The 22026-nt window shown below is 45.2% G+C and overlaps 1 protein-coding gene and 2 pseudogenes across 1 annotated transcript; 1 reads left to right on the forward strand and 2 right to left on the reverse strand.

Moving 5' to 3' along the window:
• The first annotated feature begins 2476 nt into the window (after nucleotides 1–2476).
• LOC127687064 (SNW domain-containing protein 1-like) lies at nucleotides 2477–8270 on the forward strand (annotated as a pseudogene).
• LOC127687893 (mRNA export factor GLE1-like) lies at nucleotides 8245–14588 on the reverse strand (annotated as a pseudogene).
• A 902-nt stretch (nucleotides 14589–15490) lies between these two features.
• On the reverse strand, nucleotides 15491–20110 carry LOC127687894 (far upstream element-binding protein 2-like). The gene is made up of 2 exons (XM_052186714.1): nucleotides 20097–20110; nucleotides 15491–17898 (listed from the first exon to the last, which is right to left on the reverse strand). The coding sequence occupies exons 1-2, from the start codon at nucleotides 20108–20110 to the stop codon at nucleotides 15768–15770; spliced, it is 2145 nt and encodes a 714-aa protein (XP_052042674.1). The 3' UTR covers nucleotides 15491–15767.
• Between the last annotated feature and the right edge of the window lie 1916 nt (nucleotides 20111–22026).

Genomic DNA, 22026 nt, shown 5'->3' on the forward strand with positions numbered 1-22026 from the left:
TCAGCTGGAAAAGTATGAATTTAAAGAAGGTGTAAAGAAAGGCATTCATTTTAGGACCTTGGCTTTTGCCTACAAACCCCATTGCTCATATTTTATGTGACTTGTAGCAGTATGAATCCTAAGAATATTTTTGTCATGGTAACTAGGAATCATGGTTCTGCCCTGCCTCTGTCTATTTATCAGGAGGGGAGGGGAGAGAGCTACTTTTGTGTCCCTGGAAGATGGACAAGTCCATACACCAATGAACATAGTGCACGCAAGAGGATCTCAGATTTCCAAGGTCAACTGGGTCTGTATTGGTAGTTTAAGGGCCGGATGGAAAAAAATACAATCCTGGTTAGCTTTACCTGTCTGCTTAACAGCTGATAAACACATAAACAACCATAAACAACCGGACAGTGGTGTTGCATGCCTTTAATCCCAGCACTTGGGAAGCAGAGGCAGGGGCATTTGTGAGTTCGAGGCCAGCCTGGTCTACAGGGTGAGTTCCAAGACAGCCAGTGCTTAACAGAGAAACCCTATCTCCAAAAAACAAGCAAACAAAAAACAAAAACTATCAAATGCTGAATTACCTAGATGAGATTGACATCTGTCCATGTATGTAGGATTGCTTTTCTTGCTCATATTAAGAGATGGCAGTAAGATCCAAACAACTGTGGGCAGCACTGTTCCCTAGGCAGGTCGTTCTGAACAGTGTAAAAAAGCTAAGTGAGCCGATTGAGACCCTCCTTCTACTTTAAATCACTTTCTTCCTTCCTTCCTTTCTTTCTCTCTTTTTCTTTCTTTTTGGGTTCTAGTATTTTAGCAACAGAAATGGAAGTGTAACTAGAGCCAACAGATGATGCTTACTTGTGTCTTGCTGGTCTTGGTTAAGAAAAAGTTAGTGAGTTATATATACTAAGAGTTACCGGTAGCAAACATTCAAGATTTCTTCAGGCACTATGATAGAGATTAGTAGGACTATGAGCAAAAAGGTTGAACTTAAAATGGATGGACACAAGAATAATGCCAGGGTGTTGTGTGTATTGTGTATTTTTCATAGCAATGACAAAAAGTCATGACTCAGCGGCCTGGCTTGGCGACAACAAAGATTTCAGTTAGCTTTCATTTGTATGTTTTTAGATGCCCTTTATAAAAACTAGCAACTATGGGCTGGAGAAACACCTCAGTCTTTGAGAGCATGTGCTGTTCTTGAATAGGACCGGGTTTGGTTCCCAGCTCACAACCATCGGTGACTGCCATTTAGGAAGCTGACACCCACTTCCAGTCTCTGAAAGCACCAGGCATGTATGTGGTACGGAGACATCCATCCAGGCAATGTAGGCATACATGTAAATTGAAATGAGTCTATTTTAATTTAAAAAAATGTGAACAAACAATGAAATGACTAGTTTGATGTTTTTGTTGTTTTTGGTTTCATTTTGCAATGCTTTTTAGGTTCAAGAACTGTCCTAGCAAATGAATCTAACACAAAATGGGGAGAAAGGTGACTTTTTTGTTTTGTTTTTGGTTGGTTTTTTTTGGTTTTTGGTTTTTGGTTTTTAGTTTTTGGTTTTTTGGTTTGTTTGGTTTTTTGTTTGTTTGTTTTTTTTTGTTTGTTTTTTTGAGACATGGTTTCTCTGTATGTCCCTAACTGCCCTGGAACTCACTCTGTAGACCAGGCTGGCCTCAAACTCAGAAATCCGCCTGCCTCTGCCTCCCAGAGTGCTGGAATTACAGGCGTGAGCCACCACCACCCGGCTTGTTTTTTTTGAGACAGGGTTTCTCTATACAGCCCTGGCTGTCCTAGAACTCACTCAATAGACCAGGCTGGCCTAGAACTCAGAAATCTGTCTGCCTCTTCCTCCCCAGTGCTGGGATTAAAGGAATGAGGACCAAAGAAGCACAAGATGCAATTTCTATCCTCAGGTTGCTCAGTCTGGTAAATGAATAGCTAATCATAATGCAGAAAGATAGATGGCCTGCACTACTCTAGAGAGCTTCAATTCCAGAACTGGGGAAGCACCAGGAACTACACAGTGAGTCCCTGTCTCCAGACAAAAGAAAAAGAAACCAATAAAGAAGCACAGTAGCATAGTGTTAAATTAATTCTCCTATAATCTCATTCCTCAAATGGCAATAGGGTAGCAAACTGAATACCAGCCTGGGCCACCTAATTAGACATTGGCGAACAAAAATGAGGAAGGATTCTTAGAAAACCATACACTGGAGGTTGGATTCCGTATTAAGTATAGAAAAACAGTCAGCTATGTTAAAAAAAAAAAGAAAGAAAAAAGAAAAAAAATACCTGTGTTTGACTAAGAATTTGTCTTTGGCATAGTCAAGGGGACTTTACTGTTTGCCTCTAAGTAAATTTTCCTTTTCACACATTAGGATGTAATAAATACTGAATGCTTCTACAAATTGTTGAAAAGGCTATGTGCTGAGCAAAGGAATATCCTAGATGAGGTGTGAAAATTAAATTCTGACTTTGATTTCCTGTAGCTTTCTGCCTGCGCCGACTCAGCCAGCTCAGGAGCAACTTGAAGCTGAAGAAAGGGCAAGGTCTCAGAGATCATCGCAGACCTCTCTGTGTTCCTCTTGAAGAGAGCCTCCCTCCTATGGATACAGGCAAGGCCCACGGTTGCCAGAAGATTTTGGAGATGGAGGTGCTTTCCCTGAAATCCATGTGGCCCAGTATCCTCTGGCTATGGGGAGAGAGAAAAAACTGTCCAATGCTCTGGCCATGCAGTTGGATCAAGAAGGGAAAATTAAATATGATGCGATTGCTCGGCAGGGACAGTCCAAAGACAAGGTCATCTATAGCAAATATACCGACCTTGTTCCCAAGGACGTTATGAATCCGGACGACCCAGAACTGCAAAGGCCCGATGAAGAGACCATTAAAGCAACAACGGAAAGGACAAAAAAAGCCTTGGAGGAGATCTTTGCAAGGAAGCTTGTTGGGGCCAAGCCTGTCCGTGCAGCTGAGTAGCAGCCCCCTTCTCAGTAAGTCCCCTACACGCCATCTCAGCAAGGAGGAGCATTCAACTCAGGAGCTAAACAGAGGATTATTCGGATCGTAGAAAGGCAGGTAGACCAGATGGAGCCTCCAAGATTCAGGATCAGTAAGAAAATTCCCCAGAGACCACCATCCCCTCCTGTCCCTGTAATGCACTCTCCTCCTCACAAGGTGACTGTAAAAGAACAGCAGGCCTGGAAGATCCCGCCAAGTATATCCAAATGGAAGAACAAGTATATCCAAATGGAAGGGTTGGTTATCCAGTGCCCCTGGATAAACGGCTGGCTGCTGATGGAAGAGGCCATCAGACTGTCCGCATCAATGAGAATTTTGCCAAACTGGCTGATGCGCTCTACATTGCTGAACGGAAGGTTGGTCTTTCCCAGTTTGCTGAATCTTCTTGCATCTGTGAGCGAGCCCACATCAGGTCCCCGCACGTCCAGAGGGACACTGTGTGTATATGCCAATGGCATCAGGGGCTAGCTCCAGTTCTGTCCTGAGACCTCCAAGCAGTGATGAGCTCCCTGTTCCAGATTAGTGCTTTCCTAGGGTGATCTAAGGCTTTCAAGAGTCCTAGGTACTGTTGTATGTTGCACAGTTCTCTTCTATTTTAGCTGTTTCCCAAATTTTGGACAGTTGTAGTGAAGGGCGGGTAAACTTTGTCATTTAGTTCACTCACATAATGTCACTCACTGATGGCATTGTCTGTGGACATTACAGATTTAGTGCTATGTTGATATGCAGATGCACATACAGATGAGTGGAGATCTGAATCTTTTATTTTCAGATGTAGGCAAGGATTTTGTCTTGAGGTAAAGTCATACTTAAATTTAGGTAGATTTTGTTTTTTGAGAGAGGAACTGAGTTTCAAGCTCAGGCTATTGTGGCACTCACTGCAATCCTTCTGCCTCAGGCTCCTGATTTCCAGATTCCATGTATGCATTACCGTGTCCAGAGGCATTTATTTATTCTTTGTGCTAGGTGCTGGCTGTTGTGTTCAGCCAGTATTTCATTTTTGGATTGTTCATAAGAAAGCATTAGTAATGTACTCGACTTATAAAATCAACTGGGCTTGCTCTGGTTGTACCATTTAAACATTGCCTAGAGACAGAAGCCCAGCCTTCCGAAGTCATACACTTAACATCTCACCTTTCTAAACAGGCTCAAGAAGCGGTGGAAAAGTGAGCCCAAGTAGAGAGAAAGATGGCCCAAAGGAGAAGGAAAAACATGAAGAGAGACTCAGGGAAATGGCCCAGAAAGCCAGAGAAAGGAGAGCTGGGATCGAAACCCATGTGGACAAAGGTATGACCATGCTCATTGTGGAAATTACATCTTGACAATGTATATGTCATCTTAGAAAGTCTCCATCCACAGAGCATGTATGTGGGAGGGTATTTTACACCGTACCAAAGTAGTTTATATTTATAAGGAAACTTGAGTTATTTCAGAAGTATGTAGAGCTGAGTTATCAAAAGAAGGAAGTACATTGAGTGTCCTTGCTCAGTCACTATTTGCAGACCTGAGAAAGGGTCTGAGTTGGAATCTCACCGGGTGGCTGACTAGAGGAGTTTTAGAGAAACACTACAGTGTCTAGCAGTCTACCTGTCTGCTAGAGATATACACTCAGGGCCTCATGGTGAACAGCGGGCATTTTACCAACTGAGCCATTCCCCCAGCCCTTTCTTTGCCTTTTATCAAGACAATTTTCAAACATTAAGAAGAGGTGAGGAAGCCAGGCAGTTAGGAGTCTCCAGTCTTGATGCATTCTTGGATTCAGTTGGCCAGGATTTTGTTCAGTATTTTTGCATCAATGTTCATGAGGGAGATTGGTCTGAAGTTCTCCTTCCTTGTTTGGTCTTTTCTTGGTTTAGGTATAAGCATTATTGTAGCTTCATAGAATGAGTTGGATAGTGTTCCTTGAGTTTCTATTTTCAGGAACAGTTTGTAGAGTATTGGTATTAACTCTTCTTTAAAGATCTGATAGAATGCAACACTAAAACCATCTAGTCCTGAGCTTTTTTTTTTTTTTGGATGGGAGACTATTAATGACTGTTTCTATTTCCTCAGGACTTATGGGACTATTTAGATCCTTTATCTGATCCCGTTTTAGCCTTGGCATCTGGTATGTATCTAGAAAGTTGTCCATTTCATCCAGGTTCTCAAACCTTGTTGAGTATAAACTCTTGTAGTAGAATCTGATGATTTTTTGAATTTCCACAGTTTCTGTTATGTCTCCCTTTTCATTTCTGATTTTATTCATTTGGATACTGTCTCTGTGCCCTCTGGTTAGTCTGGCTAAGGGTTTATCTATCTTGTTGATTTTTTTTTAAAGAACCAGCTCCTTGTTTTGTTGATACTTTGTATAGTTCTTTTTGTTTCTGTTGATTTCAGTACTATGATTATTTTTGATTTTTATACTTTGATTATTTCCTGTTGTCTACTCCTCAGACCTGGATTTCAATTGAGTGTAAGGAACTTTAAAGGGCTGAGTATGACCACAAAGGCTTGGTGGTGCACACCTGTAATCCCAGTAGCACGGTGGGACACAAGAGCCAGAGTTTGAGGCTAGCCTTGGACATGTCTAAAAAAAAAAAAGAAAAAAGAAAAAGAAGAAAAAAGGAAAGAAAGAAAGAAAGAAAGAAAGAAAGAAAGAAAGAAAGAAAGAAAGAAAGAAAGAAAGAAAGAGAAAGATACAAAGAAAGGGAAAAGAAGAAAAAGTAGAAATACATGGCATTTTTTAAGGTTGAAGAGCCCCTTGTGCAAAATATGAGTAGCTTATAGAGTGACAAGCTAATTTTCAACTGTGTCCACAGAGGATGGAGAGGCCCGTGAAAGAGATGAAATCCGTCATGACAGGCGAAAAGAGAGGCAACAGGAACGGAACCTTTCCAGGGCAGCTCCTGATAAGATAGGAGGAAGGGCAGTTCTTCAGCTTGGTAAGAAATTAAGAACTAAGTTTGCCATGCTCAAACAGTTTATCTTAACAGAACTGAAGGTCCTAGAAGGCTCCCTGTTTGTTCTTCACCTTGTAGAACTAGTAGTTAGTCTTGAGAATGTCTGGGATAGGAAAGGGAATCCAGATCAATACTGAGCAAAAAGAATGGAGGGATTACAATTCTGGTGTGAGCTTTTGGACTCCCAAGTGTGGAATGAGCTGCTCGCATGCCTGTGTGTAAATGGAAAGGCAGCCACCCTGGCCTTAGTGCAGACATCCTTTCTAGCACATGTGCTCTGCCTAGTGCAGGGGGAAGGAGAGTAGTCCAGAAAATACTGTGCTCCAAAGGTGGAATTTAGGGGTTTGTGCTAAATGCAAATAGGAAACTCTTTCTTCCAATATGAGCAATTTTCCATGCTTCTCTTTGCAAAACTGAACCCATGGAGAAGAGAGAGAAATGAAAGACCTATCAAGGTGGTCAGTGAGTTGGGGACTTGCCACGTTGAAAAGTGACCCTGGATCTGTACAGAAATTGGGCTCTTAAAGCTACTAAAGTGGCTGTGAACTTGTAATTGGATGAAAATAAAGTTATCTATACAGTTATTTTAAGACATGAGCACCGTGTAAATTGGTGACAGTTACCTTGGTTTCACTGAGATTGACAGCATTTACACTAAAGCAGCAGAGGAATGAGTGTAATGTCAGAAGTCAGGCAGAGTCATCTAGTCATTGTCATTTTTCCAATGTCAGATCACGGAATCCTAGTAGGGTCAAAATTACTACATGTAGATAGGTCAGAGCTGAGAATAGCCTGTTGAGAAGGATTGAAGGTGTGTGATGCATCCATTTTTATCCAAGAAGCAGTCTCTTCTGTGTTCTTCTGAGCTAAGGGGACTCATACCCACCTTTTCTAAGCATGCATCTCAAGTGCTCCTCAGGGCTGCCAGTGTGAATGTGGATCATCAGACTCTATATGTTCATGAGACCTATGACATTCATTTCCCTTGCTTCTGAGAGTGGTTGTATTTATATTGCATATATTGCTCTTGTCTGTGAAAGTAGACTAATGAATCTGTATTTCAACTAGGTCAGAAAATACAGAGGAATGAAAATAGAGATATCAGTGAAGTCATTGCTCTTGGTGTGCCCAATCCTCAAACTTCCAATGAAGTTCAGTATAACCAAAGGCTCTTCAACCAATCCAAGGTATGCAGAACTTAGAAAACAACTTTATCTTGAGTATAGGTTTCTTATAGTTTCTATTGCTGGGACAAAGCACCATAACTAAAAAGCCATTTGCAAAGGAAAAGGGTTTGTTTTAAAGGCATATACTTTCATATTGCTGTTCATTGAAGATTGTAAGTGCAGTGTTAGCTCAAATGTGTATGAAGATGGTTATATCTGTTCACTTGATATAAATGTTGCTGTTGAGAAATTTCAATTAACTCTAAACATGGAACTATATTGTTTGTTTCCGTTTTTTTATTGTTGTATTTTTTGTTTTTGGATTTTTTTTTTTCGAGACAGGGTTTCTCTATATTGCCCTGACTGGTCTGGAGCTCACTCTGTAGATTAGGCTGGCCTCTAACTCAGAAATTCACCTGCCTCTGCCTCCCAGAGTGCAGGAATTACAGGTGTGTGCTGCTGCCAGCACCACCACCACCACCTGGCAAGAAACTATTAATTCCTATGCTGAATTTAGATTCAGATTTGATAAGTCTTAAGTTTTTTTATGTGTGTGTGTGTCATTTTTCCACAGGGCATGGACAGTGGATTTGCAGGTGGAGAAGATGAAATTTACAATGTTTATGATCGGGCCTGGAAAGGTGGGAAAGATATGGCTCAGAGTATCTACAGGCCCAGTAAAAATCTGGACAAAGACATGTATGGTGATGATCTTGAAACCAAGATAAAGACCAACAGGTACTAAAGCAGACAGTTGATGGCTTGATGGTTGGTCCTGCTTACCCCAGTAAAGCAGAAGTACTTCATGACCTTTTCTCTTTCCTCTCCAGATTTGTTCCTGATAAGGCATTTTCTGGCTCAGACCATAGACAGAGAGGCCGAGAAGGACCAGTTCAATTTGAGGAGGATCCTTTTGGTTTGGACAAGTTTTTGGAAGAAGCAAAACTGCACCATGCCTCTAAAAGACCCTCTCATGGCAGTCGGACCTCGGAACATGAGGCCGAAGGCAAGAAGCAGAGGAAAGAGTAGAGGGGCCTCTTACAACTGATCTGAATGAAGCAGAGGACTTCCTGGCATGGCTTCATGAGAACAGATGTACCTAATCCTCAAGACACTTGGAAGCCTAGGGAGTGGGGACATCCACTAGAAGCAGGGGGAAGAAGAATAGAATGAGGAACTGTCAGGGGGGATCTGAAGGGGAATAAAGACATTAAAAAAATTATATAACACAAACAAAAAAATCTCTCTGATCCATTTTATTCCATGAGATTGAACAGTTGAATATTCTACATAGGAGGGATGCTTATCTGTGTACATGTGTATGCAGGTACATATGCTGCATGTGTACAGTGGGAATCTGTCCATGTGGCAGCCAAGTACAATTTATATCTTTTCTCTTAGGCCACCACCTTTTCTTAAAAAGACAAGATCCCATTGTCCTGCAATTTGACTAGTATAATAGCCAAGTTCTATGGATCCTTCAGTGGGTGCCACCCTGGTGCTGGAATTAAAAGCATATGCTGCCGTACCTGGTTTGTTTTTCTGGGAGGGTTTCAGATAATCCAACTGAAATGCTCATGTTTGGAAGAGAGGTACTTTACTTAACTGACATGTCTTTCCAGCATCCTGTTAGAATCAGAATCCTAAACAAGCTTCTTGGAATAGTATAAATCTGTACATCTTTGAATATGTCCTGTGTACTATGCTTATCTGGATACTTTCAGTATAATTTTGCATTTAATCTTCTTGATATATGCAATCTCATCATTATTATAGCCCATTATTATAGTTGAGGAAACTATGGTCCACAGCCCTAAATGGACAAGATCACACCATAAACCAGTGGTTCTCAGGCTCCTTAATGTTATGACCCTTTAATACAACTCCTCATGTTGAGAAGATTCCTTCAACCACAAAATTATTTTGTTGCTACTTCATAATTACAGTTTTGATACTATTATTATTCGTAACATAAGTATCTTCTAAGCAGGTTATCTGATATGTGGGATCACATATCCCAGTGATGGATTCAGAAAGGAAATCATTTTGGGCAACGATTTAAGGCTAAAGTTTCACCTTAGGGTCTTCAGAGGAAGCCGGGCAGTGGCTGCGCACACCTGTAATCCCAGCACTCTGGGAGGCAGAGGCAGGCGGATTTCTGAGTTTGAGGCCAGCCTGGTCTACAGAGTGAGTTCCAGGGCAGTCGGGGCTGTACAGAGAAACCCTGTACAAGAAAATAAAAAAAAAAAAAAAAGAAAATTCCAAAAAAATAATTTAGAAAAGGGTCTTAGGACGATTTGATTAAGAAATGAGCAAATGATGAAATGTTACTTCTTCATAACTAACCAGTCATTAACTACATTGCCCTAATGAAGGGACAAGTGGAGATTTTGAAGTTGGATTCCAACCCTCACCACACTGCCAATTTGCCACAGGGTCTTGTGTCTTATGTAAAACAAAAGAGGTCTTCTAACCATCATAGTCCATGACTCTTCAATTTTATAGCAACTTCTAATCTCCTGTTGATGTCCACACACTGAAAATGGGCTACTAGTGTGGAGAAGAGTGCTGAGTAAGCCCCTGAGCTGAGTAGTTTCTGTATTTATCCCAGAGCCTTTCTCTCCCCTTCCCTTCCCTGTTCCCTTGAATGCTGGCCACAAGCCCAGGGTTCAGCAGCTTTGTCCAGATACCTAAAACGGGAGAGGGAGGTTCTTTTCGGTCAATGCTTTTGGTGAGTTCTGTCCATAGGCATCCAGCCCACAGTGGAGTGGGCCTATGTGAAGAGCATCATGGTAATGGGAGCATGTGACAGAGAAAGATGGTCATCTCAAGGGCAGGAAGTAGAGGAAGGGAGCCATCATCCTTATTTCACTAGCCTTTAATGTAGTGATACTGCTCACATTTGAGCAGGTCTTAGGTCTCCCCACCTCAACCAACCTAATGTACAAAATCCCTCTGACATCCCTAGAGGTTTGTTTCCATGGTGATAAGCCCAATCAAGAAGGCAATCAAACTGAACCATCACAGTACCAGTGTGGCTTCTCCAAAAATGCCACACTATGTTCCTCTGTTCACGCTCTGTTCCTCTGTTTATCATAAGAATGGCATGCGTGTCTTGTGACAGTGAATCAAGTCAGAATAGAGAGAGGGAGAACATCACAAACCAGGGTATCCTGGGAGTGGTAGTGTTAAGCTTTAATCCAAGCACTCCTGAGGTAGAGGCAGGCAGATCTGTAAGTCTGAGGCCAGCCTGGCTTACATAATTAATTCCAGGACAACCAGGGCTATGTACAGAAACTCTGTCTTGGGAAACGAAAAATGAGAAAGAAACAAGGCTTTTATCTAAAGTGGAAAGAAAGCAAAAGGAAAGAAAACAATGCCCAGATGCAACTGCAGTGAACAATTAGAGAAGACTAGATCAATGCTTTCTGTAAATAGAAGGAGCAAACCCATGAAGAACACCAGAGCTGCTTTGCCTCTATTGACCCACTGCACCCAAAGAAGGTCTAGACTCAGGTGAGATGCAGACCAGGGATTTGAATGTAGGTTTTAGTTGTCCTTCTAAGTGAAAATCTTATATCAGCATCCTGCTGTCAGGAGAGGGACACATGGAACGCTATGCTGGTGGGGCTCGCTTATATGATATTCATTTGTTTTTACATGAATTGCCCTGACCTCAAGACTTCCTGCTTGAGCAGTAAGTACTGCACTGAGTGTACAACCTCCTCCTCAGCCCTGGTCAGCTCACTTCAGCCTCCTCATGACTTAATATTCCATGGGCAAAACTGAGATAGAGAAGGAGAAGGAGGAGAAGAAGGAGGAGGGGGAAGAGGAAGAGAAGGAGAAGAAGGAGGAGGAGGAAGAAGAAGGGAAGGAGAACAAGAAGAAGGAGGATGAAGAGGAGGAGGAGAAGAAAGAGGAGGAGGAGAAGGAGAAGAAGAAGAAAAAAGGAGAAGAAGGAGAAGAAGAAGGAGAAGGAGCAGGAGAAGAAGAAGAAAAAAGAAGAAGGAGAAGAAGAGGGAGAAGGAGCAGGAGAAGAAGGAGAAGAAGAAGGAGGAGAAGAAGAAGAAGGAGAAGAAGGAGAGGAAGAAGAGGAAGAAGAGGAAGAAGAAGAAGAAGGAGGAGGAGGAGGAGAAGAAGAAGACGACGACTATGACGACAAAAGAGCTAACAGTGGGCTGGAAAGATAACTCAGCGGGTAATGGCCCTGACTGCTCTTCCAAAGGTCCTGAGTTCAAGTTCTAGCAACCTATGGCTCACATCCATCCACAATGAAATCTGACACCCTTTTGTGGTGTGTCTTAAGATAGCTACAGTATACTTACATATAATAATAAATAAATCTTTTTATTAAAAAAGAGGTAACAGCACCTCAATTCCCGGCTGTTAGCATGCAGTCATGGGCTGCTTGCATCATGGAGCCCCAAAACTTCTGAAGAATGGCAGGCACGTTCATATCACTGAACACTCCCTGACTCACAGTCTCAATCTCTCTCTCTCTCTCTCTCTCTCTCTCTCTCTCTCTCTCTCTCTCTCTCACACACACACACACACACACACACACATTTCAGTTTCTTAATAGCTAGGGCAAAATCCTTGTCTCCATCTTATTGTGCATTCCTGTAATTCCCAAAGTCCCTTCTCCAGGAAAAGAGAGCAAGTGGCTTCAAAATGTCAAGAAAAAAAAAAAGGATCAACCTAACATGAAGCAATAGACACATGTCATTATGGCTAATAATACAATCCAATAGGGGAAATCTTAAAAAACAAGTAATTAAAAGAAGAGGATAAATCTAAAATATGGTCTGACTTTCCTAACAACTCGAACAAAAGAACACAACTTCAGGAGAAAGCAAAGTAAAGCAGCAGGAGGATTGAAAATCCATTCCAATGTTTAGTTGTGGTCTGCAAATCCAGAGTTAGAGAGAGAAAGAGAGAGAGAGACAGAGAGAGAGACAGAGACAGAGAGAAAGAGACAGACAGAGAGACAGAGAAAAAGACAGAGAGAGAGGAGGGGGGGGGAGAGAGAGAGAGTGTGTGTGTGTGTTTGTGTGTTTTGATCACAACAGAAAACCTCTACCCTCTCAGGTGCAACCTCTTCCCGGGATGTACAAAACCTGGAGTCCCTTTGCTTCCTGCCTGCCTGCCTGCCTTTTCTCCCAGAATCTTACCTCTGAGTTGAACCGAAGTTGGGATCTGTCAGTTTGGTGTTTAATCAACTGAGTTTGCTGGGTGTTTCCTCCTTGGAAAGATTCATATCCCAAAATCTTTCTGGCTCCTTTTCCTTTTTCTTTCTCTCCTTTTCTCTCTGGGAGGGAGTGGCAGGGAAGAAGAGAGAGAGCTGGCGTGCGAAAAGCAGGTCCTGTGTGTCTGGAGCTGCCGGTGGCTGCCTGAGGGGAGGATGCTTTGCCTCTCCCTCGCTCAGTGAGTTGCTTGCTGGACTGAGCTCTGAGCTTGAGACTGCCAGCGGAGCCCAGGAATTTCACGCACTCCAAAGTTGGCCCCTCCCTCTCCCACACAGACCCCGGCATTTAAAGAGACAGCTTGGCTGCCTGGCCCAGGGCTTCGCCACCTCCCTGGGTGTTTTGCAAACAGCTGAGAAGATACTACCAGGGAAGGGGCACTCTGAAGCTAGCGCTCTGTGAGTAAGAACTGGACTCTGGAGTAGCATTTGCCCTCACCCCAGCCTGAGAGAAGAGTTCCTCTCCAGAACTGGAGCAAGACTCCAAATAAAGATTTCTGCCAGGCGGTGGTGGCGCACGCCTGTAATCCCAGCACTCTGGGAGGCAGAGGCAGGCGGATCTCTGAGTTCGAGGCCAGCCTGGTCTACAGAGTGAGTTCCAGGACAGCCAGGGCTATGCAGAGAAACCCTGTCTGGAAAAAAAAAAAAGATTTAAAAAAAAAAAGATTTCTTTAAACGAAATGGAAATCCTCACACACCTGTACACTAAAAGGACTGCCCACTTCCCTGAGTACACTTGATTACTGCTGACTAAAGGCAGAGAGAGGATGCTGACTTGACAGGTACCTGACACTGAACGCCCACCAGATTGGACAGGCTTTCCTGAGAGCAGGCTCTGGGTCTTGTGGAAGACCTCCTTCAGCTTTGAACCCGCAATGCTGGAGATCTGGCTCACCGGGATGGTGGCTGCCTTCTGCAGGTCCATCCTTATCTTTTCCGTTTGACTGTCCTTGCTGCTGCTCAGGTCCTCAAAGGCCATCACACATTCTGCAGAAGCATCCTGGAGTTGCTGGTTCCACTGCATGGTACTATGTTGTTCCTTCCCCTGCAGGTCTTCAGTCTGTCATCCTGCTGGGCTTGGGCTGGGTGCAGGGCTCTGGGCAGGAGCCACTGACCCCTGCTGCATCTGTGACTCCTGTTGCTTTACCTGCTGTCCCCCACTCCTCCTTCTCCTCCTCCTCCTCTTCCTCCTCCTCCTCCTCTTCCTCCTCCTCTTTCTCCTTTTCCTTGTCCTCCAGTTCAGAGGCTCTGGTGATTTCCTTCTCCAAATTCAAAAGGAGGTGCTGCATTTCCTGCAGGCCCAGGTCAGCCTCAGCTTGGTTCTCTGCTGTGGAATAGCCACTCTCCTAGGTGCTGTGAATGATTCCAGAGATGAGGGCACACCAGTGGTTGTCCCGGTCTAGAAGGCAGCCAGGTCCACATTCAGCAGGTCTTTGTGCTGACTGGAGTTGCTGGTTGAGCTGCAGGACCTCCTCTTGCAGGGTGTACAGGCTACACAGACAGACCTGGCCTTCTTCCTTTCGAAGCTGCTGCTACTGCTGCTGCTCTGCCTCTGGAAGCTTGAGGTGGAGAATCGTGACTCTGAGGCGATGCTGCTCAGCCTTCAGCTTCTCCCGAGGGCCCAGGGCTTCTCTGCTGCCCTTCTCCATCATGTCCTCTGAGTCCTGGAACTCCTTTTGCAGCTTCAGCTGCTTCAGCTCGTCAAACCTCTCTAGCTGTTCTCATGCCATCTCTGAGAGGGCTCGCACCTTCCTCTCCTGCTCCTCCTGCCACTGCCTCAGGCCCTCTGTTCCTCCCATTCTGAAGGCCAACGCGAACATTCAGATGCAACCTTCCACTTTGACAGCCAGAGAGGACTGAAGTGCAATAGGTTCTGTGAACGGGGCCTCAGGTGCGCTCTGGGTTCCATTTGGTGTTGAGGCTGAGGGGCATTGTGCGGGACTTCTCACAGGCGACTTGAGCAGTGAACATTGGTACAGGCCTGAAGCAGATCCAGAGGATGGTGGGTTATCCAAGGAAGGAGCATTCTCTTGTATGTGGTGTGAGGTGTTGGGTGGGATTTGATCTATCACCCATCCAGAGTATGAAGACAGTTTGGGAAGAGACCTCCATTCTTCCAAAACATCCTCATAACACAGCAGTCACTCACAGTCGTAGTGCAGGCAGACTTTGCTGGAGTCATGGAGCGCCCTCAGAGTTTCCCAGCAGCGACCCTCTGACTGCATTCCCCTTTAACAAATAATTTTTTTTCTTGAGCTTTCATTATTTGTGAAGTTAAAATGAGCAATAAAAAGTAAAATCTGCCATCCAATTTTTTTTGTTTTTTCTCATTTTTTTTCTCATTTTATCTCATCTTCAGCAGATGACAATGTACCCTGCCAGTCCTGGGGTTGGGGTGGGTATAGGGAGGGGCAGGGAAGAGGGGGGGTATGTAGGGAGTAAGGTGAGAGAGGGAGAAAGAGAGGAGAGAGAGAGAGAGAGAGAGAGAGAGAGGGAGGGAGAGAGAGAGAGAGAGGGAGAGAGAGAGAAAGGAGAGGGAGAGAGAGGGAGAGGGAGAGAGAGAGGAGAGGGAGGGAGGGAGAGAGGGAGGGAGAAAGAGAGAGAGGGAGAGAAAGAGAGGAGAGGGAGAGAGAGAGGGAGAGGGAGAGAGAGGAGAGGGAGGGAGGGAGAGAGGGAGGGAGAAAGAGAGGAGAGAGAGGAGAGGAGAGGGAGAGAGAGGGAGAGAGAGAGAGGAGAGGGAGAGAGAGAGGGAGAGAGAGAGAAGAGGGAGAGAGAGAGGGAGAGAGAGAGAGACAGAGAGAGGAGAGGGAGGGAGGGAGAAAGATGGAGGCAGGGCAGGAGGCATCCATGGATGTGGCATCCATACCTGGTCCAAGAAAAAAGGAAAAAAAGAGATGGCAATATTGACTGTGTCTTTCCTTTTAAAAAAGTTTATTTAACAACAAAAATAGAGCTGTGGACAGTAGGGAAAGAGTGAACTGCTTCCCTCAGAGGGTGGGCTCAGAGGCTGGGATTAGAGATTTATACGTTTCTGTACAGATATTATCTTATAGGTTTGGTTTTGCTCTTTGCAATGTAAAAAAAAATTTTTGGCAGAGGTTACATCCTCACTATTTTCTAAGGATGGCTCAATATGAAGGATCCCGATTTTGCAAAGGAAAAAGCTGAGACACACAGCCTGAGAAAGAGAGGAGGGCCTCAAGCATAAGCCTCTGCACCCATCAAGTGCTCCCCAGTGATGGGACTTCTAGGCTCTGGGAGACTCTGGCCATACACCTGAGGCTGGCATCAAGGGCACACCCTCCAGGGAAAGGGTTTCCTGTGCTACCCACTGAGGCAGGATGGAGGGTGGCCAGGGGTTGGAAGGAGAAAGGAGGGTAGCAGTTCCCACTTGTCTGCTGCAGTCACTGCTGGGTGGGAGGTGGCTGGGGAACACCAGGGCCTGGGGTCTGTCCATAGTAAGCAGCCTGCTGTCTGTAATACTCAGCCCAGGCAGCACTGTAGTCAGGCTGGGAGCCAGGGGGTGCTCCAGGACCCCCACCACTGACTGCTTGTGCTTGTTTCTCGTAGTACTCCTCCCAGGCCTTGGTGTAGTCCTGTTGTGGGGGTACCCCAGGCTGCTGGGGCTGCTGGCCAATTGTTTTGTAATACTCTTCCCAAGCCTTGGTGTAGTCTGATTGGCCAGTGGGTGGAGGCTGGGGGGCCTCACCCTGTGCAGGTGGCGCTGTAATGCCTGGGCTAGGGCCTGGCATGGGATCTGGGGGTGGCTGGTAGTAGTGGGAGTAGTAGGCAGCCCAGGCAGCATTAGGGTCTGTAGCAGCTGCAGCAGCTTTCTTTGGGTCGTGAGGGGCAGGTGGTTGACACTGGGGGTAGGTATTGCCCCAGCCTTGAGTCTGGTACTGGTAAAGAAGGGGACCACCAGCATGCGTGGGTGCCCCTGCAGACCCCTGTTTGAAGGATCCATGATTGAAAGTCCCCATGTGTCCAGCAGGGCCTGGTCCCCCAGGGCCTGGTCCAACTGGGCAGAGGGGACTTTGTATCTTCTCCTCAATGAGCTGCTGTGCATGGACAATCTGCTGGGGCGATCCCCGGATGACAAACAACTTGAAATTGGGGTCCCTGTTGGGAGGCAGCTGCTGAGATATTTCCACAAAGGCGCCTGTCTGCTGGCTAATGGCCTTCACGACCTCCCCGCCTCGACCAATGACCAACCCACACTTATGGGTCGGAATGAAGAAAGTCATCTCCCCTGCAGGAGGACCCCAGTTGCCTTGGGCTCGCCCCCTGCCCCCAGGGGGCGTGCTAGGGGCTCCTGGAGGACGTGGGGGCCCACCCCGACTCAGGAGGAGGTCATTGATGATCTGAGCTGCGTGTTCACACCGATCTGGAGGCCCCATGATGTGAGCAATCTTCTGAGGGCCGGTCCCGTCATCTCGCTTGAACTGGATGTGCACACCAGCATCATTCTGAATCTTCTTAATCATCTCTCCATTCCGGCCAATGACTACACCAACTGAATGCCTGGGGACAGGCAAATAAATGCCTCTGCCAACCAGAGGTCTGTACTCATTGAGGTCCCCAAATTCACCCTGGTCACCTTCTCGCAGGATGTCCATCACCATCTCACAGGCTTGCTGTACTTTGTATGGGTCCCCGATAATCTGCAGTGGTTTATCCACATTTGTGTTCCGGGAGTCATCCTGAATTAAAATCATCTTCACCCTGGCCCGCTTCTGCAACTTGTTGATGGTTTCTCCACCCTTGCCAATGATCACGCCAGCCTTGCCAGCAGGGATCATGATCTCCTTCACTGTGTCATTCTGACCCCCATTGCCTTTGTCGTGGGACTGTCCTGGGAGTTTCCCACGGCCCCGAGTCACGATGTCATCCAGCATCATCTTTGCCTTTTGGACAGACTCAGGTGCTCCAGTCAGAGATACCCTGCGCTGAGAGGGGCCACCACTATCTGGTAAGATCTGAACTTTGCAGCCTGAGTCCTTCTGGATTTTCCTTATCTGCTTACCATCTCTGCTAAGGACCAAGCCCACCATGCCATCTGGAACCCTATACTCTTCTGTCACTGAGGTCCTGTGGGGAGGATGAATGGGTCCCGGTCTAGAACCAATCAAGTCTTCCTGGGAAGTCAGTTTCTTGCTGGCTGGCTGGTCTCCATCTTCCAGCTGTCTCTTCTGGTCCCCCAAACCAATATTAGGAGTGTTGTTATCCTTGGTGGTAGCAGTATTACCTCTGATTTCGGCCGCAATCTGGCGGGTCCGCTGCATGGCGTCATTGATGGCATCCTTCACCACTGGGAGGCTGTGAGGGGCACCAGGATGAGCCTCCTCCACGCCGGCCGCTGCTGCCAGGACCTCCACTGTCCTGGTCTCCTGTGCCTGGCAGGGCCTACTGAGGGCCTCCTCCAGCACCACAGCTCCTTTGTCACCACCAGAAGGGGGCGGCGGCGTGCCAGGTGGAGGACCTCTGGTGCTGTAGTCCAGCTTGGAACAAGAACTGTCCTGGGACAGAGGCTTCAAGCTGAGGAGGAACAAATAAAATTTTAAATAAGTTTTCCTTTGAAATCTATTTGAGAAAGAATTTTTTTATCAAAATTTCTGCACACAACATTGAAATGTATAGCTTAATAAAAATTTCATCTTATTCTGGGGAAAGTTGTTTTATATGTATATAAAAAGAAACAGTCTAAGATTTAATTAAACACTTAATAGACTCAGATACCATTTTAATAAAATTTTTTGGTCTTTTGGATTTTGGTTTTTTGAGACAGGGTTTCTCTGTATAGCCCTGGCTGTCCTGGAACTCACTCTGTAGACCAGGCTGTCCTTGAACTCAGAAATCTGCCTACCTCTGCCTCCCTGAATGCTGGGATTACAGACATGTGCTACCACCACCTGGCTCCATTTTAATAATTTTAAGAAGTTTAGAGTAGCCAAGATTATATGGTCGTTGGCATTCATCAGACGTATAAGATAGCAGTAGAACACTCACACATATGTACCTCTGCACCTTGAATGGGCATGCTCAAAACATACAATAAAAGCAATTTCAGGGCTGGAGAGACTGCTCAGCACTTGAAAGCACTGACTGTTCCTCCAGAGTTCCCGAGTTCAACTCTCAGCAATCACATGGTGGCTCACAGCCATTTGCAATGAGTTCTGATGCCCTCTTCTGATTGCTTGGTGTGTCTGAAGACAGCTAGAGTATGCTCATAGAAATAAATAATGTGTTTTTCCTGATATATGGTTTCTCTGAGTAGCCCTGGTTGTCCTGGAACTACTCTGTAGACCAGGCTGGCCTCGAACTCAGAAATCTGCCTGCCTCTGCCTCCCAAGTGCTGGGATTAAAGGTGTGCGCCCCCACTGCCTGGCCCTTAAATAACTCTTACAAAATTTTTTTCCAGTTCACAAATTGAATGAAAAAATTGAGGAAGCCACAGGTTTTGTTACTTAGTTCTACTTTGGGACACAAAATAACACATGAAAGCAGTTGACATAGACAGAGGTGACAATTACATGAAGTCCCGGTGCATCCGTGAAAACAGAACAAAAAGGCCAACCAGAAAGTTCATCTCCATCTCCTTAAGATGTGAGCAAGGCTTAGCAGCAAACCCACCAGCCAGAATAAGACAAAACAAATTCACAACAGCAACAAAACATCTCCAGAAACACTAGTGAGTTCATTTTGTGTTGGCCGTCCACTTCTGCGTGTGGATGGGACTTTCCCTTAAGAGTGGTTTTGGACATAGTGAGACTCCCTTGGAGAAAACTAACTTTCCCTTTGTGAGCGGTGACGGAGATAGTGTCTGAAAGCAAACCTGGTCCTATGCAAGAACAGCCAATGCTCTGAAAGACTGAGGTGTTTCTCCAGCCGGTGTTTGCTAGTTTTTACACATGACACTTAAAAACATACAAACGAAAGGTAACTGAAAGTTTGGTATTCGCCAAGCCCGGCCATTTCGGGACTTCACTTTTCGCCTTTGCTATGAAAAGCACACCGTATGCCCTGCATGCCTGGTGTTTTTCTTGGGTGCATCCATTTCAAATTCTACCTTTCCCCTCATAGTCCTACTAATCTATGTCATACTGCCTGAAGAAGACTCAGATGTTTGCTACCTCTAAGACTTACTCAGCACAACACACTCTTGTGCCAAGTCTAGGATCACACTAGTGAACATCATCTGTTGATTCTAGTTTCATTTCGGTGGCTGTTGTTTAAACACTCCAGGCGCACACCTTTAATCCCAGCACTTGGGAGGCAGAGGCAGGTGGATTTCTGAGTTCGAGGCCAGCCTGGTCTACAGAGTGAGTTCCAGGACAGCCAGGACTCCACGGAGAAACCCTGTCTTGGGAAGAAAAAAAAAACACTCCAGAAAACCACAATTTACAGGAGGAGATGCTTATCTGGCTTACGATTCCAGGTCACAACCCACCAAGCGATGTCAAGGCAGCTAGTGAAATGCCCCACACACTCAAAGTCAAGAGGGACTTGCTTTCTTGCAGAAAAGGAAGGATGGAGGCAAGAGTGCCTGAAGGCATCTAATGAAAGACCTAGGCTGCTTCTGAGCTGCCTAGTCGCCAAGGAAGCCCGCAAGAGGTTCTAGCTGTGGGTGTGGCCAGGTTACCTCTGCTCACCAGCATGAACAATCCCAGTAGAAAAATGGAAAATATATGTACTTCCAGATCATTCCACAAGCAGAACCCGAATCAACCACTTACCCGTTGAGCGCCATCTTGTCTGAAGGAGGACCAAGACACACGTGAGAAAGATTATTCTTCCTTTCTGAGATAGGATTTGTCTGTGTAGTTCCAGCTGCCCTGAACCCTTTCTGCAGACCAGGTTGGCCTAGAGCAGATTCCGCTTGCCTCTGCTTCCCAAGTCCGAGGCAGCAAGGAGCAACTACTGTGTCTCACCCTGGGCAGACCTTGAGTGTATATACTTTGCCCCAAAGCCTGCCTCCACAGTGACACACCTCTAATCCAACAAGGTCCCACCTCCCTATAGTACCACACCCTGCTCCAAGCATAATTCAATCACCAAACCCACACCAAACAAACAAACAAAAGGACACTTCTTACAGCATACTGCTTTTCTATGGTAATGAAAGACAAGAGTCTACTGAGGACATGGTTAAAATAATGAATGTAGAAAATCAGAAGGGCATAGGCTAAAACCTGGGATATAGAACTGAAAGAAAGGAATGGCTATGTGTTTCTTACAGTCAAGACTCATTTTTCCACAGAGGCATATCATATGGGGTGCTTGGACCATGATGATACCCCATTGTTATATAGAGAACAGCAATTTTATACTACAACACCATTAAGAGAGTAGATCTGAGCCAGCTGATGGTGGCATATGCCTTTAATCCCAGCACTTAGGAGGCAGAGGCAGGCAGATTACTGAGTTCGAGGCCAGCTTGGTTACAGAGTGAGTTCCAGGACAGACAGGGCTTCACACAGAAATGCTGTCTCAAAACACAAACAAACAAACAAACAAACAAAAAAAGTAGATGTGTAAAACTGATTGGGTGTCACAGTGGGTGAAGGCTCTTGCTGCCATGCTTGGCTACCGGAGTACGGTAGATTCCCATTTGGTATGGGGAGTTTTTTGACTCTATAATAGAAGAAGGAGAGAAGAGTCAACCAGTCACCTCTAGTCTCTAAGGTCAATTTAGTTAAGGTCTCTTTTAGGGTTCTATTTATCATCTCTACCTGGCATGGACTCTGGGGTCTGTAAGCACAGTAAGTTTCCAATCAATCCCCAGAATATTAGCTAATGCCTAACTTAACTAGGACACAAGTGTAAGTCCACTGTCTGATCCTATAAACTTAGCAAAAGCATAAATTGGAAGATTTTTTTTGGTAGTTTCTTTGTTTTTCACAGTCTCATGCTTAGTTAAGAAAGCCTCAGTCCGCCAGGCGGTAATGGTGCACACCTGTAATCCCAGCACTCTGGGAGGCAGAGGCAGGAGAATTTCTGAGTTTGAGACCAGCCTGGTCTACAGAGTTAGCTCCAGGACAGCCTGGGCTATACAGAGAAACGCTGTCTCGAAAAAATCTAATCCAAAAAACCAAATTAAAAAAAAAAAAAGAAAGAAAGAAAGCCTCAGTCCATCCTGGAAAAGGTATCTATGAACACCATCAAATATCTGCATCTAAATTTTACCTCCCTGAAGTTCATTAGTCTGTTTTCTGATAGACTCCTGACTTGTTGTTCTGGTATTTAATACCAGGGTTCTTCTCATTGGAAATTATATTATTCAATTGATATTCTTTATAGTTTTTAACAATTTTAGCTCTCAAAGTCAAGTGTCAGTCATCTGTCAAAGTCATCAAAGTTGCCGGGTTGTAGTGGCGCACGCCTTTAATCCCAGCACTTGGGAGGCAGAGGCAGGCAGATTTCTGAGTTCCAGGCTAGCCTGGTCTACAGAGTGAGTTCTAGGCCAGCCAGAGCTACACAGAAAAACCCTGTCTCTAAAAACCAAAAAAAAAAAAAAAAAAAAAAAAAAAAAAAAAAGCAGAGGCAGGCAGATTTCTGAGTTTGAGGCCAGCCTGGTCTGCAGAGTGAGTTCCAGGACAGCCAGGGCTACACAGAGAAACCCTGTCTTGAAAAAAACAAATCCAAAAAACCAAAAAAAAAAAAAAA

The sequence above is a fragment of the Apodemus sylvaticus genome, chromosome 6, assembly GCF_947179515.1.
Source record: "Apodemus sylvaticus chromosome 6, mApoSyl1.1, whole genome shotgun sequence".
NCBI lineage: Eukaryota > Metazoa > Chordata > Mammalia > Rodentia > Muridae > Apodemus > Apodemus sylvaticus.